Consider the following 19,132-nt stretch of genomic DNA (forward strand, 5'->3'; position numbering starts at 1 on the left):
AAAAGTCGGACATGACTGAGGGACTGAACTGAACTGAAGGTGATCCGGTATTCCAATCTCTTGAAGGATTTTCTGCAGTTTGGTGTGATCCACACAGTCAATGAAATTCATAAAATAGTTTATGTGTTTATTCATTTTCAATCATGCTAGTTTGTGTATGTTTTTATTTTTTTCTCAGTACTGTTTAGCAATTTCTCAATACTGACCAGCTACCTGTCTATTTAAAAATCCCTCTACCATGGATGAAATGGAGGTCTTAATAGTTAGAAATGGAGAAGAAAATTATGTGAAATGGATAGAAATTTTGTGGATGAAGTGGAATAAACATACATATTTTCTTCTTCATCAGACTCTCTAGTTTATTTCTTGGGTGAGGACTTATTTGAAAATCAATTAAAAAGTTACATTAGTTAACTATCTATGGCTGCATAACAAATCTCCCAAAACGTAGTGGCTTTAAACCTTTATTATTTCACAGTTAATGTGGATTAGGAATTCAGGTGTGGCTCTGGGTCTTTCACAGGCTACGGTCACCAGAAGGCTTCACTAGAATGGATCTTCTTCCTTGCTCATTCGGTTCCTTTTAGGTTATTGGATTGAAGTTTCAATCCTCTTGTTTCTTTGACATGTGGTCTCTACACAAAGCATTTCAGAACATGGCAGCTTGCCTCTCTAGAGCGAGCAAGTGAGAAGTGAAAACATGCTATTAAGATGAAAGTTAGAGTTTATTGTTCCCTAATCATCGAAATGACACATCATCACTCTCATCATATTCTGTTCACTAGAAGGAAGTACTAGGGCCAGTCCGCACTCAAGGGGAAGAGATTATTACCAGTGTATGAACACAGGAAGCAGAGCCTGTTGAAACCCCGTCAGAAACAGCCTAACACAACAATTAGTTAAACGGAAAGTCCTTCAAATATGGTAACTCAGTCTCATTTCATGTACCAGTTATGGTGGTAAGGTAGATAATGGCTAAATAATCTTGGGTTTTGATTTCGGTATTTAGTTACTTGAATTGCTTACATTTTGATAGGATGCTAATAATAGGCACAGCCTGCTTTCCTGAAGTACATCAGTTGTTCAACTCATTGAATTTAATTAGAAAATTTCTAATTACTCATTCAGTGTCCAGGGGATAAAAGTTATTGAAAGGTAGGGTCTGTGGATACATCCGTGTATTGCTGTATCTCTAGCTTCTGCCTAGCATTAAGCTGGAACAAATTAGTGTCTGTATTCTTACTGAATGAATGAGTGTGTGAAAATGGAGTTGAGAATTACAAATGCTGCTGAAAAAAGGAGACTTGTATTGGGATCAGTTTTCTCATTAGTTTGTTTTGTGATTCATGGTTAATACCTTGCTTCATCTCAGTCTTTTTACAATTAAAAATTTGAGTAAAAGTTCAAAATTCTGTCAAGTCCATATTTAAAAAAATTTTTTTGACTCATACCTTTTGCCTTAATAATTCTACTTAAAGATTGTATTTTGAGTTTACAAAAATAATCTTATACAGGAGTATCTGTCACAACATATGCTAGTAAAAATAAATTACAGTTATCCCATTATAAACAGGGAGTTATTTTAATCAGTGGACAGAAAACTATACCTTTGCTAAAAATCAGGATATAGATTTGTTGTCATGGAAATTTATCCATGAAATGTGAACTGCAAAAAGAAAAAAATATGTATATATGTATATATGCACTGTGTGTGTGTGTATATATATATATATATATATAAACTGAAAAAAAATTTACAAAGCTCTAATATCCCAATTTTTGTTTAAAAATTTAAATGAAATGGATATATGTTTGACTAGTCATACACATATGCATAAAAGATTTCTTGGGCATATACAACAAAATACTTAATGTTATTTTTTCTTCTGATGATATTAACAGATTAAAAACTTTTTTTATCATTCTGTATTTATTTTTAATTGTGAAGTATATATAACATAAAATTTATCTTCTTACCCATTTTTAAGTGTTCAGTTTGTTAGTGTTATGTACCTTCACATTGTTGTCCAACCAAATACAGAAGTCTCTTCATCTTACAAAACTGGAGCTGCACCCATTAAACAGCAGCTACTTATTCCTCCTTCCCCAGGCCCCTGCACCCACCATTGTACGTGGAGACTTGAGTTGCTTCTGCCTTTTGGCTGCTGTGGGTAATGCTGCCATGAACATGGGTATACAAATAATCTCTTTGAGACGCGGATTTCGGTTCTTGTAGGTGTATGCCTAGAAATGCAGTTGCTGAGTCACGTGGTAACTCTGCTCCTTCTTTTTTAAGCAGCCACTGGACTGTTTTCCATAGTGGCCCCACACTTGTGCACCCCACCAGCGATGCATCAGGGTTTCCGTTTCCCTGCAGCCTCCCCGACATTGTTTTCTGGTTTTTGTCGATCATCGCCATCCTAATATGTTTGAGATCATTCCCTATTATTTATTTTTAATAAGTGTTGGTATTACTTTTCATATTGAGTGAGCAATGAAGGTATTACCACTTTGTAAAAATAGAATGAATTAGCTTTATTTTTTAAATTTATTTTTAATATTGTTTCTGTAACAGCAAACACTGCCTTTATTTCAGATACAGTAGTAAATTGTTGGGATATTGGGGTTGATTGCTAGAATAAAGTAGAAGCCTGATGCTAAAGGTGTTTTGAGGTTTTAGTAAAGTACTCAATATCATAGTAAATATCTTAATTGCTCTTGAGCACTCAAAGTTGGAAACCCAAAACTTACCAGTCTTAGTAAATGTTAACTACTAATTTTTGATGGAATATTTTTGCTTAACCTTTATTGACTAATTGAACTTATGTTTACCAATGTCTTTTCAAAAAATAACCTTATTTGAGGCATAGTTTACCATAAAATTAATCTGCTTTAAGTGTGCAATTCAACAATTTTTAGTAAATGTACTGAGTTATGCACCTGTCACCATAATCTAGTTTTGTGTCTGTTTGTTCAGCCGCTAAGTTGTGTCCAACTCTTTGTGACCCTGTAGATTGTAGCACGTCAGGTTTCTCTGTCCTTCACTGCCTCCTAGAGTTTGTATAAACTCATGTCCATTGAGTCCTTGATGCTCTCTAACCATCCTATCCCCTGCCACTCCCTTTGCCTTCAGTCTTTGCTGGCATCAGGGTCTTTTCCGTTGAGGCAGCTCTTCGCATTAGGTGGCCAAAGTATTGGAGCTTCAGCTTCAGCATCAGTCCTTTTAGCAACTTTTGAGGGTTGATTTCCTTTAGGATTGACTGGTTTGATCTCCTTGCAGTCCAAGGGACTCTCAAGAGTGTTCCCCAACACCACAGTTCAAAAGCATCAGTTTTTTGGTGTTCAGCCTTCTCTATGGTCCAACTCGCCCATCCGTAAATGACTACTGGAAAAGCCACAGCTTTGACTGTACAGACCTTTTGTCAGCAAAGTGATGGCTCTGCTTTTTAATACACTGTTCAGGTTAGTCATAGCTTTTCTTCCAAGGAGCAAGTATCATTTAATTTCATGGCTGCAGTCACCATCCACAGTGATTTTGGAGCCTAAGAAAATAAAATCTGTCACTGTGTCCACTGTTTCCCCATCTATTTGCCATAAAGTGATGGGGCCAGATGCCATGATCTTAGTTTTTTGAATGCTGAATTTTAAACCAGCTTTTTCACTCTCTTCTTCCAACTTCATCAAGAGGCTCTTTAGTTCCTCTTTGCTTTCTGCCATTAGAATGGTATCATCTGCATATCTGAGGTTGTTGATATTTCTCCTGCCAGTCTTAATTCCAGCTTGTGATTTATTCAACCCAGCATTTTGCATGGTGTACTCTGTAAGTTAAATAAGTAGGGTGATAGTATACAGCCTGGATTTTCTCTTTTCCCAATTTTTAATCAGTCTGTTGTTCCTTGTCTGGTTCTAATTATTGCTTCTTAACCAGCATACAGGTTTCTCAGAAGGCAGGTAAAATGGTCTGGTATTCCCATCTCTTGAATTTTCCAGTTTGTTGTGATCCACAGTCAAAGACATTTGAATAGTCAATGAAGCAGATGTTTTGCTCCAGTTGTCTTGCTTTTTCAATGAGCCAGTGGTTGTTGGCAGTTTGTTCTCTGGTTCCTCTGCCTTTTCTAAATCCAGCTTGAACATCTGGAAGTTCTTGGTTCACGTTCTGTTGAAGCCTGGCTTAGAGAATTTTGAGCATTACTTTGCTAGTGTGTGAGATGAGTGCAGTTGTGAGATAGTTTGAACATTCTTTGGTGTTGTCTTTCTTTGAATGAAAACTGACCTTTTCTAGTCCTGTGGCCACTGCTGAGTTTTCCAAATTTACTATTGTGGTTATTCAGATCATTAAGACCTTCTTTGTATAGTTCTTCTCTGTGTATTTGCCACCTCTTAATCTCTTCTGCTTTTTTTAGGTCCTTACTGTTTCTGTCCTTTATCATGTCCATCCTTTCATGAAATGTTCCCTTGGTATCTCCAATTTTCTTGAAGAGGTTTCTACTTTTTCCCATTCTGTTATTTTCCTTTACTTCTTTGCATTGTTCATTGAAGAAGGCCTTCCTATCTTTCCTTTCTAGTCTCTAGAACTCTTCATTCAGTTGGGTATATCTTTCTCTTTCTCCTTTGCCTTTCACTTCTCTTCTTTTCTCAGCTATTTGTAAAGCCTCCTCAGATAACCCCTTTGCCTTCTTGTGTTTCTTTTTCTTTGGGATGGTTTTGGTCACTGCCTCCTTCCTGTACAATACAATGAACCTTTGTCCATAGTTCTTCAGGCACTCCATCTACCAGATCTAATCCCTTGAATCTATTCATTGCCTCCACTGTCTAATCATAAGGGGTTTGATTTAGGTCATACCTGAATGACCTAGTGGTTTCCCCTGCTTTCTTCTATTTAAGCCTGAATTTGCAGTAAGGAGCGCACATTCTGAGCCACAGTCAGCACCAGGTCTTGTTTTAATAATCTAGTTTGGAATATTTCTGTTGCCCCAGTAAGATCCCTTGTGACCAAGACCTTTATTGACTCTATGGAATTTGTGGCAAAAGACTTCTTGTGACAGGGCTGTATATATTGCTTCTCTTAAATGAATACAAATGTCTTTTATCGTATCCTCCTATACCAAATATATGTAAATAGTCAAGTAGTGTATATTTTATTTAGGGGACTGTATAATAATACACATGAAGTGTGTTTGAATGTGAATAACTTTTAGCAAGGAAAAATCTTACATCAGAGAATAAATTCTTTCATGTTTATTTTAGAGAGTCCCAATTAAACATTTTTCCATGTGACTTGATTTTTTGATCTTTTACAGCTGGTTTATTTTTAGCACATCATAGTAGCAAAGGTTGACAAGCCCTTTCAATTATTTGCTGCATATAAACATCAAAACCTTCCAAGGCAGGTCATGGTTTTAGATAATTAAAATGAAAAAATAACTAAATAGAACAATTTATCATTCATAAAGTAATAAATACAGTTGTAGGCAAAATTGGTAATTGTCTTCTAACTCACCAGAGGGCACTCTTTTCTAGTTTATTACCTTTCACTCTGATCTTTAGACACACATTATATTTTGAAACATTTCAGTCTTTTCTGGGGTCTAGGTTTGGATTAATTGGAGACTAATGATTGTTTTCTGTTGCAACTTTTAGTGAGTATTTTTGTGACCTGCTTTATAAATGTCATTAAAAACAGTTCTACAAATAAGCCGCAGTCTTAAATGCTTTAGGCAGTAGTGTGTCTGGCATAAGCTATCTCTTCAGTTTAGTCTTTTTTTTTTTGCCTAGCAGCTCTATAATGGCACTTTTTTCTTTGTTTATGTTAAGGTTTCAGATCGAGTGGAGCGGCGGCTTCAGGAAATAGAGAAGGAGATGCGAACAGAAAGAGAGCTGGTGGAAAGACGGCAGGATCAACTGGGAGTTATTTCTCAGCAACTACAGGAGGTTTGTGAAAAGTGGCTTTTCGTAATGTAAATCCTGAGGTTAGGTGGTTGTTTAGCTATTGTTAAAATGGTTTTAGTTCCTGGGTGTTGCATGTGACAGTTCAGTCTGTGTGAGAAGTGTGGCATATTGTTACAGTTCGTTGTATGTAAATGACCGTTCCTGATTCAAACCCAGAGCCTACCCTTTTCTGGATGTATGACCTTGGGCAAGTTCCTTAACTTCTCTAGACTCGTTTCCTTTGCTGTTGTTCAGTCGCTCAGTGTCTGGCTCTTTGTGACCCCATGGACTGCAGCACGCTAGGACTCCCTGTCCATCACCAACTCTGGGAGCTTGCTCAAACTCATGTCCTTCGAGTCGGTGATGCCATCCAACCATCTCATCCTCTGTTGTCCCCTTCTCCTCCTGCCTCAGTCTTTCCCAGCAACAGGGTCTTTTCTAATGAGTCAAGTCTTCACATCATTTCCTCTGTAGAAAATGGAAATAATCATAGCATTTATTTAATCATGTTGGTGCAGGAGTAAATAAGTTGATGTGGATAAAACAGTTAACAGATTGTCTAGCTTGTGCTCCGTACATGTGAACTGAAGGCATAATTATTCAGATTCATTTTCTTTGGTGTGAACTAGGCCAGGGATCAGCACACTGGCCTGTGGACTGGATCTAGCCCACTGCTGATTTTTGTAATGAAATTTTATTGAAACATAGCCACCCCCATTCATTTTCAGTACTTTTTTTTTTTTTTAAACAAAGAATTGCTTTATTAATACAAACCATTAATACATAGCCAAACTATAAAGTGCTAAGAAATTTAAATATCTAAGTCACAGCAAACAGGTGGCAATTCAACATCCAGAGTCGACAGAATGCTTGAGGGAGACTGCAACAGATTAGACTCCCACAGCAGAGGAGGCATCTTCAGAGGTGAAGGGGGGCCCACGTGTAACAGCTGCTCAAGCTCCCTCTCCTCATCAAGGATCATGAGAGGCACTCCACTCAAGGGGAGGTGGGCGATCTGGTGCTCCTCAGGCAGGTCAAAACTCTCAAAATCTAATGGATTGAAGGGAAAGAATTTTTCTGGATAGGTGTCATCTGAGGCAGGAACCGAACTTTTTGCTTTAACAGTCTTCTCAGTAATCTTTTTGGTAGAGAAAGTTGTCTGTTTCTGTTTGAGCGGTCCATTCGTCTTAACTGATTTTTCTGTAGCTCTGTTGACAGTTCCCAAAGCCTTTCTTGCAGTTTTTTGGTAAAGCTGGTGGAGCATCAAACATTTTGCCAACACGTGGTGTTGAAACCTGGGATCTCCCATCCAAAGCTTTGACTGAAGGCACAGACCCCAGCTTCAGCCCGTCCTTAGGAGCCACACGGATGCCTGGTTCTCCATTTTCCTTATCAACATAGATCAGAGTAGACATTCTGGATCAATGCTCGGTTCACCCATGTTCGGAGTAACCCATTTTCAGTACTTTTGTGACACAACAGGAGAGTTGAGATGTTGTGAAAAAGACTGCATGGCTCACAAAGCTTAAAATGTGTATTGACTGACTGGCTCTGTATAGAAAAAGTTTACAGATCCCTGGACTAGACTGTCGTCAAATTCAAACTGGAGGTTACTTATCCATTAGGTAATATTTTTCTTTTGTAAATGATTTTATTTATGGCTGTGCTGGCCCTTCATTGCTGCATGTGGGCTTTCTCTGGTTGCGGCTAGCAGAGGCTACTCTTCGCTGCAGTGTGCAGGCGTCTCCTTGAGGTGGCTTCTCTTGTTGGGGAGCACAGGCTCTGGGGCGCACGGCCTTCAGTAGTTGTGGCTCATGGGCTCAGCAGTTGCAGTTCTCGGGCTCTGGAGCACGGGCTCACTAGTTGTGGTGTGTGGGCTTAGTTGCTCCACGGTATGTGGGATCTTCCTGACCCAGGGATCTTCTGTTTTGGCTGGTGGATTCTTTACCACTGAGCCAGTGGCTTACCAGGGAAGCCCAGGGTAATATTTTTGTTTTGAAACTGCAGACTTATAAAGAAATTGAGTGATTAGAACAAAGGAATAATGTATATCCTTTGCCTCAATTCCCCTAATACTCATATTTGCCAGACTTGCTTTATTATTTTATATATTTATCTCCATGTGTATGTATATCTATTTTTTTGAGGCTAGTTGCTGACATAATGTAGATGCTTTTAAATCTAAATAATAGGGTGTGTACATTCTCTTCTGTTATCACAGGAGATTAACATTGGATCAATACTGTGAACCTATAGGTTTTATTAAAATTTTGCTGCTTAAAGTCTGGACCAGAAAAATCTGGTCCAGAGTACAATACAGGATTACATAAAGCATTTGACCATCCTGTCTCTTTAGTCTCCTTTAATCTGGAATAGTTTTTCAGTCTTTTTTTTTCTAGCCAGTTATTCTGTAGAATGTCTTTTGTTTTAGGTTTGTTGATTTTTTTTTTCCTCATCACTAGATTCAGATCTTGGACTTCAGGCAGGAAACCCAGAGAACTGTTGTTGTGTTTTTCCTAGGTTATCAGATCAGGAGCCATGTAATGTTGATTTGTTCCATCACTGATTAAAACTAAACATTGATTAAGGTGTTACTTGCCAGGTTTCTCTACTGTAAAGTTACTATATTATGCTTTTTAATTATTTGTGTTATGGGGAAACTCTTTGAAACTTGAAAATAGCCTATATTTCATCATATTTTCACCTGCAAATTTTAGCATCTATTGATTCTTTCATGAAATAGTTACTGCTGTAAGTGATACTAAACAGTGATTTAAAAAATATTCTGTCATATCTATTACAGTTATCAGTTGGAATCCTACTGTCAGGAGGTGCTTTGTCATTTTCTCCACTCATTCATTCATTCGTTAATATTAGTGTAGATTTATGAATTATCATTTTATCATCTTGGTTATGTTTTATGATTGTTATTATAGGAAACTTGTGAGATTACCTTTAAATGTTTCTTAGATATATAAAGCATAAAAAAAAATTAGAAACAAGGAAACCAAAAGGTTTAAAAACAAAAGGAATGCTTTATTTTTTCTTTTACAAAATGTTTTTCTTTAAAAGTGATGTTCTTCAGATATACTTGTGTGTTCTTAAAGATCATTAGCCCTTTTAGATTGACAGATTAAATTTTTTTTTAAGTTTTAGGAAACGTGCCCATTGAAAATTAGGAATGAAAATTGCAAACCTGAAATTATAATGTAAGCTGATAGAAAAATCTGCTTTTGTTTTCTAAAAATCCATTTTTCCTCCATTTCACAAAAGGATGCATACCCTTGTTAGTTGGTAATTACTTTAAAGAGGATACTTTGTTGAATAATTAGATACAGATATGGGTAGCCTTTTTAAAAAAAAAAAAAAACAACCTTGATTTTTATACATTTGTTCTCAAAGCAAATTGCATCTGGTGAGCATAGAACAGCACTGAAGAGACAATTGTTCTTTTTTGTGAGAGAAGATTAGAGAAATTTCCCGTGCTTATTTTCTACTCTCTTTACAGAATGCAGAAAATTACAAAGAAAGAGGGAGAGAAAGATTGCTTCCCACCCCTATTCTTAAGAAACCAGAGCCTGAGTATTTGCATTGTAATTGTCATTTTGACTAAAAGCTTGAACAGTCCTTTGGAATTCCATCTCTGACAGTACAATAGAGGATCACTATTGATAAGAAATGTTTAATTTCATATTTTGTCACTTTAATATATGTGGTAACCTATGTGCTTTTAATAGGTGATTTTGGATTAAACAGTGCAGTGGAAACTGGAGAGGATTAATTTAGCCTGATGCGTTTTCCTACTCCCAAGTTAAGTGGCTTAGAGTGTTCTGGAAAGATCATGTTTAAGGAGAGACAACACTTTGCTTTCTATTTGATATTAATACTTATGGATATACCTGTACTGTATGACAGAAGTAATTTATGAATTTTGTTTGTGACCATGGTGAAAATTGAATCTCCAGGTGGGTAAGTATGCCTGGACTTTTAGCCACTATATTCTTCTGCCTCCCTAAAATGTTTGATTCAATGTTAGTTCAAATTATGACAGTCAAAAGTTGTGAAGAGATTGGGAGTTGTCATTAAAAATTTCAGAATGTCAGAGATTTCTGGGTATTGATATAGTGTGTTGTAGGGAGGCAGTCTGTGGTTTTGGCTAAAACCTGCTTCATTTTGGTGATCTAATGAGGTTCTAAGGTCCTCAGAGTTTTATCTGTTCCCACCTAATGAAGATCACAATATTAGTCATTGGAAATGGATTTAGGGAGAGCCACTCTCCTTTTCTTATTTAGAGTTTTTAAAAATTTTCTGCTCTTCTGTTCTTTTTTTCCCATTCCTCCTGGTCTAAGCAATAGGGCTATGTGCACACTCTGGAATTCACTTGCTTTGGTGAGCCTCAGCTGCTCATGTGCTACTGCACACAAATGTCAGATTTTCTTAACTTGGTAAGGGCCTTCCCTGGCCTTCAGGCCTCATAAGTCACATTTCAGACAACATTGTTCTCGTAGCTCAGTTGATTCTCTCTGGAGAGATGAATGTTTCATTAGTTGTGCAATAATTTTCTTTTCATATAGCTTTTAAAAATATTTATATGTTTTAAATGAAAGTATAGTTGATTTACATTGCTGTGTTAGTTTCTGGTGTACAGCAAAGTGATTGTTATTATGTTATATATACATATAGTTTTTTTTTTCAGATTCTTTTCCTTTGTAGGTTATTATAAGATATTGAAAACAGTTCCCTGGGCTGTATAGTAGGACCTTATTGTTCATCCTTTGTTTATAGTAGTATTATCCGTTCATCCCAAACTCCTAATTTATCCCTCCCCACCACCTTTTCCCTTTGGTAACCATGTTTCTGGGTCTATTTCTGTTTTGTAAGTAAGTTCATTTGTAATTGTTTTTTTAGATTCCACATATAAGTGATATCATATGATATTTGTCTTTGGCTTAGTTCTCCAGTTCCATCCATGTTGCTGTAAATGGCATCATTTCATTCTTTTTTATGGACATGGAACAACAGACTGGTTCCAAATAGGAAAAGGAGTACGTCAAGGCTGTATATTGTCACCCTGCTTATTTAACTTATAAGCAGAGTACATCATGAGAAACGCTGGGCTGGAAGAAGCACAAGCTGGAATCAAGATTGCCAGAAGAAATATCAATAACCTCAGATGTGCAGATGACACCACCCTTATGGCAGAAAGTGAAGAGGAACTAAAAAGCCTCTTGATGACAGTGAAAGCGGAGAGTGAAAAAGTTGGCTTAAAGCTCAACATTCAGAAAACTAAGATCATGGCATCTGGTCCCATCACTTCATGGGAAATAGATGGGGAAACAGTGTCAGACTTTATTTTGGGGGGCTCCAAAATCACTGCAGATGGTGACTGCAGCCATGAAATTAAAAGACGCTTACTCCTTGGAAGGAAAGTTATGACCAACCTAGATAGCATATTGAAAAGCAGAGACATTACTTTGCCAACAAAGGTTCGTCTAGTCAAGGCTATGGTTTTTCCAGTGGTCAGGTGTGGATGTGAGAGTTGGACTGTGAAGAAAGCTGAGCACCGAAGAATTGATGCTTTTGAACTGTGGTGTTGGAGAAGACTCTTGAGAGTCCCTTGGACTGCAAGGAGATCCAACCAGTCCATTCTAAAGGAGATCGGTCCTGGGTGTTCTTTGAAAGGAATGATGCTAAAGCTGAAACTCCAGTACTTTGGCCACCTCATGCGAAGAGCTGACTCATTGGCAAAGACTCTGATGCTGGGAGGGATTGAGGGCAGGAGGAGGAGGGGACGACAGAGGATGAGATGGCTGGATGGCATCACCGACTCGATGGATGTGAGTTTGAGTGAACTCCTGGAGTTGGTGATGGACAGGGAGGCCTGGCGTGCTGCAATTCATGGGGTTGCTAAGAGTCAGACACAACTGAGCGACTGAACTGAATATTCCATTGTTTATATGCACCACATCTTGTTTACCTATTTCTTTATTGATAGACATTTAGGTTGCTTCCATGTGTTGGCTGCTATAAATAGTGCTACTATGAACATTGGGGTGCGTGTATCTTTTCAAATTAAAAAGTTTCCTTCTTTTCCAGATATATGCCCAAGAGTGGCATTGACAGACCATATGGTAACTCTACTTCTGTTTTTTTGAGGAACTTCCATACTGTTCTCCATGGTGGCTTTATATTCTGGTTAACAGTGTGGGAGGGTTCCCTTTTTTCCACATTCTCTCCAGCCTTTATTATTCTTAGACTTTCTGATGATGGCCATTCTGACTGGTGTGAAGTGATACCTCATTGTAGTTTCGATCTGCATTTCTCTAATAAATAGTCATGTTGAGCATCATTTCATGTGTCTGTAGGTCATCTGTATGTCTTCTTTGGAGAAATGTCTATTTAGATCTTCTGTCCATTTTTGATAAGGTTGTTTTTTATTTTTATTTTACTTTGAGCAGTGTGAGTGGTTTGTATATTTTGGAAATTAAACCCTTGTCGGTTACATCATTTGCAAAAGTTTTCTCCAATTCCATAGGTTGTCTTTTCCTTTAATTTATGGTTTCCTTTGTTGTGCAAAAGATTTTAAGTTTAATTAGCTCTCATTTGTTTAATTTTGTTTTTATTTCCATTACCGTAGGAGTCGAATCCAAAAAGATATTGCTGCTTTTTGTGTCAAAGAGTGTACTGCCTGTGTTTCTGTCTAGGAGTTTTAAAGTATTTGTTCCTAGGATTAGATCTTTAATCCATTTTGAGTTTATTTTTTTCTATGGTGTTGAGAATGTTCTAATTTCATTTTTTTTTTTTGCAAGTAGCTCTCTAGTTTCTCCAGACTATTCATATAGCTCTTTTAAATTTTGAATGGTTGTTGTCTGTACTTTTACTAACAGAATTCAAATATAGTTAAGCTTGTAACCATCAGCCTTTCCTTGTTGAACCATTGTGCAAACAATAAAGTGTTTAACATTATAGTACATTTGTCATATTACAGATTCCTTTTGGTCAGACACTTGATAGTAAAGTAACTGATAGTTAAGTTTAGTGGCATGAGGTAAGAATGGTGGTGCTAGGAACATCAAAGAAGTATTTAGACTGTAAGCCCAAATCAGAACTCTTTTGCAGGTACAAAATTTGCATAAAATCTTACATAACATTTTTAACTCGACTCTGGATATCTTGGGAATTCCTGACTTGTTTTTTTTTTTTTAACTAGCTGTTTTTTATAAATTGAATATTACTTATTCATCTTCAGTTGAATTACATAAAATGAAAAACATGAGATAGATATTTGTATATGTTTTTTCAGAGCATTTGGTAGCATATTAAAATGCTAGTTCCCTGATCTGTCCCCATCGGGAATATTCCATACTTGAACCTAAAGTGAACCAGGTTTCTTAAGATTTAAAAGTGTTTCATGGAGAAACCCATTTTGCAGGCAGGGCATGGAATCTTAATAGAAGATAGTGAAGACTAAGTGAGGAATTCAGTGTCGTGTGGGAGCTCGGCTCAATGGTTTTCAGTCTGTGCTCTGATAGAAAACCAGATTTTGTGAGTCTCTTCAATAAAATGAAACCATATACAGAAAAATGAATTGATAGATTTTCCCCCCAGTATTTTCCTTCATCTTTTAGCATCTGTATCAATTGTGAAAAATCTAATGAAAAAATAGCTATTCATTCCTTCCCAGAAATGTCACTGTGGCTCCAGAGATGCTGAATAATATGGTACTTCAACTAAGAAAAGCCTTGGGTACTGTTTATTAATGTATTTAGTTTGGACTCATTAAAGGAGAAGCTTTCACTGAAGCCAAGAATGTCTTCCTAATGTCCTCTTAATAGCTTTACCATCTCCCTTGAGACTTCTGAGCCAGTTCAGAGGAGATCCTAGTCCAGCAAATGTTCTAACGTGGCCTCATTAAGCCTTTCTTCTGCTCTTCCTTTAGAGACTGTGCTGTTTGATTTGGAGATGTGGAAGCCCTTCTGAGGCTGCTGAATTTTGGACTCTATTCACTTACCTTTCCAAGGCTGAATTTCAAAACTTTTGTGTGGCCATTTTCTTTACCCTCTTCTTTCCATAACCAGTGCTCTTTTTTTGTAGGTTCCCCTACATTTTCACATTTTTTCATAGTACAAGCGTCAATTCCCCCGATATTATTAGATCCCTTCTAAATAAGTGCACATTAAATCACCCTCATGTTGACCATCCCAGTAGCCACCCTGGGTGTTAAGAAAGACCAGTGGAAATTATAAGTAAGTGAGAGTTCAAAAATAAAAGACAAGTTCTGTGGAAAGCACAAGAAAAACTCAGAGAACGCACCTAATTTTTGCAATCCTTGGGGTATGATCTCTAGAATTCAGTACTTTGTCAGACCTGGGTGATGAGGTAGAGTTTAATAGAGAATGACACAGGTAGGGTGACACCACCCAGGGCCCCAGACTGACAAAGGGCTGAAGCCCAGAGTGTCACAGCGGCACAGCTACACATGTACTGCTCTGTAGGAGAATGTGTGTTGCAAGGTAAAATTTGAAAACTTACACTCTAGTGTTCGTGCTTCAGGGGGGCAAAATTGTGTGTAGAAGAAATTTAGGCCTTACTTTGAGCCACAATTTTTATTCTTTTATATTTTTATATTCATTATATTATATATATATATATTTTATATTCATTATTCTTAATGCCATTGACTCTTTTTCTCCTTCTTCTGCACTGATGGCTGTTTTCCTCTCTGTTCAGTTTCCGGTAATGTATATTATGTGAGGTAAAGTTTTTAGTCTCAGATTATTCCTGTTAATTACCATTTCTTAATGTATTATCTCTTTTAATTGTACTTGTTTTGAAAATTTTTATTTCTAGCATTTAACATAGTATGCTCTTAATAATTATTTGTTGACTGCATTAAGTAGTGACCATACTAATGTATTATTTTGATACATTGTTTAACAGGTTTTATTTCTCATGTGGTTCTTTGTTTTTAAACTTTGTATTTAGTATAAAAAGTATTTTTATATTTAATATAAATAAATGCATAACTTCATATCATAAATTCTTATGTGATTTTTTTTAATGCAGCTTTATTGCTCAGGTCATTTTTTTCCTATTTCTTTCCCTCTGTTTTTCACTATCAATTACTACCCCTACTCACTAAAATAAAAATAATAGTGTAAACAGCCTGGGATATATTATTTTTTTTTTTTTTGTGCTCTTAATTATGCTGGACAGATATATATATATTTATAAAATATATATACATTTGCATATACAGAGGTCTTTGGTTTTTTTTTTTTTTTGGTATGTTTTTATGTTAGTAAACTAGGATTACATATATCTACGTTTCTTCACCTTCCTTTTTTCTCTCATCAGTACTCTGGAAATTCCTCCAAATAGCTGATGTGGTTCCAGCTTAATCTTTTTTTGCCATTGACAGATCTTTTATTATAATAGAGATTACCAGATTTATTTTTCCATTATTTTCTAAGTCTTCACTTTTTTATCAGCAAAATAGCTGAGAGTGCCCCCTTTCCTCCACATTCCTACTGTCAGTAGTGGTTATAAATGTTTTTAATTTTTGCCAAGTTGATGAGTATAAAATGTTAACTCAGTTTCGTGTTTATTTCTATTTCCTATTAGTGAATTTCAGTATCTTTTCACATATTTTCTGGTAGTTTTCATTTGTGCCTGTGCAAATAGCCTGTGTATAAATTTTGCTCATTTAAAAATACTGGACTGTACAGTAATTCCTTTTTGATGATCCATTTTAAATATCATGTGTACATGTCAATCCCAAATTACTTGCATTTTCTATCAGGAATTTCACTTTTTTAATGGCAGAGGAAAGGAATCTTAAGTTATTTCTTGTATGACTAATGAGTTGCCTCAGCATCCTTGTTGAATAATTTCTTCTTTTCCTTCTGGTTTAAATGCCACTTCTGCTATATAGTGTCCTGTGATATCTGTCTGAGGTCTATATGGTTTGTTCTGTTTGTCTATCCCTGAATGTGTTGTCTATCTCTGAATTATTCCTGGTAATGTGTTGTCTCCATTTTTTAGAGCTTTTACTATATTTCAGTGGATGATAATGAAAATCTCTTGTCAAGTTCTGCGAATAATCTTGCTGGTATTTTGATTTAATTGTACTAAATTGTAGATTAGTTTGAAGAGGTGTTTTCTGATGTTCTTCAATAATTTTTATAATTGGCTCTATAATGATCATGTACATCTTAGACTTACTTCTCAGTACCTTATGGTTTTTCTTTCTATTGTAATATTTTCTTTCATTGCATCTCTAATTGATATTTTGTAGCATATAGGAATGCAGTTGTTTTATATCTGGCTCTGTTATCCAATAATTTTGTTAAATGATCTTATTAGTTCATATAATTTGTTAATAGCTTTAATGACATCCTGTCTATTGTATAGCTAATCATGTTGCTGTTCAGTCACTAAGTCATGTCCAACTCTTTGTGACCCCATGAACTGTAGCACGCCAGGCTTTCCTGTCCCTCAGTATCTCCCAGAGTTTGCTCAAATTTATGTGCATTGAGTTAGTGATGCCATCCAACCATCTTAGTCTCTGTTGCCCTCTTCTCCTCTTGCCCTCAATCTTTCCCAGCATCAGGGTCTTTTCCAGTGAGTCGGCTCTTTGCATTAGGTGGCTAAAGTATTGGAGCTTCAGCTTCAGTATCAGCCCTTCCAGTGAACATTTAGGATTGATTTCCTTTAGGACAGACTGGTTTGATCTAATTGCTATCCATGGGACTCTCAAGAATCTTCTCCAGCACCACAATTCAAAAGCATTAATTATTCAGCTCTCAACTTTCTTTATGGTCCAACTCTCACATCCATAAATGACTACTGGAAAAACCATAGTTTTGACTGGATGGACATTGGTTGGCAAAGTGATGTCTCTGCTTTTTAATTAGCCATCTAGGTTTGTCATAGCTTTCCTTCCAAGGAGCAATTGTCTTAATTTTATGGCTGCTGTCACCATCAGCAGTGATTTGGAGCCCAAGAAAATCAAATCTGTCACTGTTTCCACTTTTTCCCCATCCATTTGCCATGAAGTAATGGGACCAGATAGAGAAGGCAATGGCATCCCACTCTAGTATTCTTACCTGGAAAATCCCATGGACGGAGGAGCCTGGAAGGCTGCAGTCCATGGGGTCACTGAGAGTCAGACACGACTGAGCAACTTCACTTTCACTTTTCACTTTCCTGCATTGGAGAAGGAAATGGCAACCCACTCCAGTGTTCTTGCCTGGAGAATCCCCGGGACGGGGGAGCCTGGTGGGCTGCCGTCTGTGGGGTCGCACAGAGTCGGACACGACTGAAGCGACTTAGCAGCAGCAGCAATGGGACCAGATTCCATGATCTTAGTTTTCTGGATGTTGAGTTTCAAGCCAGCTTTTTCAGTCTCCTCTTTCACCCTCATCAAGAAGCTCTTTAGTTCCTCTTTGCTTTCTGCCATTAGAATTGTATTATTGCATATTTGAGGTTGTTGATATTTCTACCGGCAACCTTGTGAGTCATCCAGCCCAGCATTTCGCATGATGTACTGTGCACACAAGTTAAAGCAGAGTGACAATATACAGCCTTGATGTACTCCTTTCTCAACTTTGAACCAGTCCGTTGTTCTATGTCCAGTTCTAACTGTTGCTTCTTGTCTTGCGTACAGGTTTCTCAGGAGACAGGTAAGGTGGTCTGGTAGTTAATCATATCATTTGAAGTTAAAGGCAATTTAATTTCTTTCCTTGTGATATTTTTGAATTGACTAGAAACTCAAACGCAGTGTTGAATATAAGCAAAGATAGTAAGAATCCCTTGTTTTATTCCGATATTTATAGAAATGCTTCTAGAGTGTCAACCTTATGGAAGGTGTTTGTGCCTGGTTTTGACCGCTGTCCTTTTATCAGATAAAGAACATTGGCTTCTATTTGTAGGTTGCCAAGAGAGGTTGACTTTTTAAAAAACCATGAATGAGGATTGTGGAGCTTATAAAATATTTTGTTTTTGGTTGCACTCTGTCTTTGCCGCTGCATGCAGCTGCTTTCTAATTGCAGTGCGTGGGCTTCTTACTGCAGTGGTTGCTGTGGTTGCAGAGCACAGGCCCTAGGCGCGTGGGCCTCAGTAGTTGCAGCTCACTAGGAGTTAGTAGTGGAGAAGGCAGTGGCGTCCCACGCCAGCACTCTTGCCTGGAAACTCCCATGGACGGAGGAGCCTGGTGGGCTGCAGTCCAGGGGGTCGCGAAGAGTTGGACAAGACTCAGCGACTTCACTTTGACTTTTCACTTTCCTGCATTGGAGAAGGAAATGGCAACCCACTCCAGTGTTCTTGCCTGGAGAATCCCCGGGATGGGGGAGCCTGGTGGGCTGCCATCTATGGGGTTGCACAGAGTCGGACACAACTGAAGCGACTTAGCAGCAGCAGCAGCAGGAGTTAGTAGTCGTAGGCTTAGTAGTTGTGGTGCGTTGGCTTAGTAGCTGAGGCTTGTGGGATCTTCCCGGATCAGGGATGGAACCCATGTCCCCTGCATTGTCAGGCAGATTCTTATCCACTCTGTCCCCTGGAAAGTCCTCTCTTTTATTTAAATGGAATTGACTTTTATCAATTGATGCTGGGCTCTCTCTGCATTCCTGAGAACTTCGTTTGGCCATAATATATTATTTTTTTATACATTGCTGAGTTAATTTCCTAGTTTTTTCTTTAGTATGTTTATATTTACATTTATGATTGAGTTAACTGATAATTCTCTTTGCATTACTCTTTTTGGTATGAAAGCAAGGTAGGTAGGTTCCTTCTTTTTCTGTCCCCTGGCTCTGTCTTTTTAAGAGGATTGTCTATTTCTTGACTGCTTGCTAAAATTCACTCACATAATCACTGATATCTGCTGTCTTTGTGGTGGCCAAGGTTTTCAACTTCTGTGTTTTTTGGATTATATAAACTTAATTTTTTAGATTCAGTTTTGTGATTATTTCAGATTGTGTAAGTTATCCATTTTGTTATGTTTTGATATTAATTTGAAGAAGCAATCATAGCCTTGCTGTATTTTTTTTCAAGATTGTTCTGAAGCTATATTCTTTTAATATTGTTTAGTTTTTGTTCTCTTTTTCTTTATCAGTCTTACTAGATATAATTATTTTATTAGTTTTCATTTTGACTAGCTTTGTTTATTAATTTATCCACTTCTGGTTTTAACTTTTATTTTCTGATT

At 37.1% G+C, this 19,132-nt stretch overlaps 2 protein-coding genes across 10 annotated transcripts in view; one reads left to right on the top strand and one right to left on the bottom strand.

Moving 5' to 3' along the window:
• CEP128 (centrosomal protein 128) overlaps nt 1-19,132 on the top strand; it is a 479,221-nt gene that overhangs the window by 73,855 nt on the left and 386,234 nt on the right. For all 9 annotated transcript variants that reach the window (XM_070378430.1, XM_070378426.1, XM_070378432.1 and 6 more), the window contains one exon: nt 5,815-5,931. In XM_070378430.1, the coding sequence (XP_070234531.1) occupies nt 5,815-5,931 (117 nt within the window). The remainder of the gene's footprint in view (nt 1-5,814; nt 5,932-19,132) is intronic.
• On the bottom strand, nt 6,717-8,007 carry LOC102285117 (securin-like). Its single transcript, XM_070378548.1, is given in 2 exon segments — nt 6,717-7,171; nt 7,173-8,007. Coding segments are annotated over 2 exon segments (603 nt in total). The 5' UTR covers nt 7,344-8,007; the 3' UTR covers nt 6,717-6,739.

The sequence above is a fragment of the Bos mutus genome, chromosome 10, assembly GCF_027580195.1.
Source record: "Bos mutus isolate GX-2022 chromosome 10, NWIPB_WYAK_1.1, whole genome shotgun sequence".
NCBI lineage: Eukaryota > Metazoa > Chordata > Mammalia > Artiodactyla > Bovidae > Bos > Bos mutus.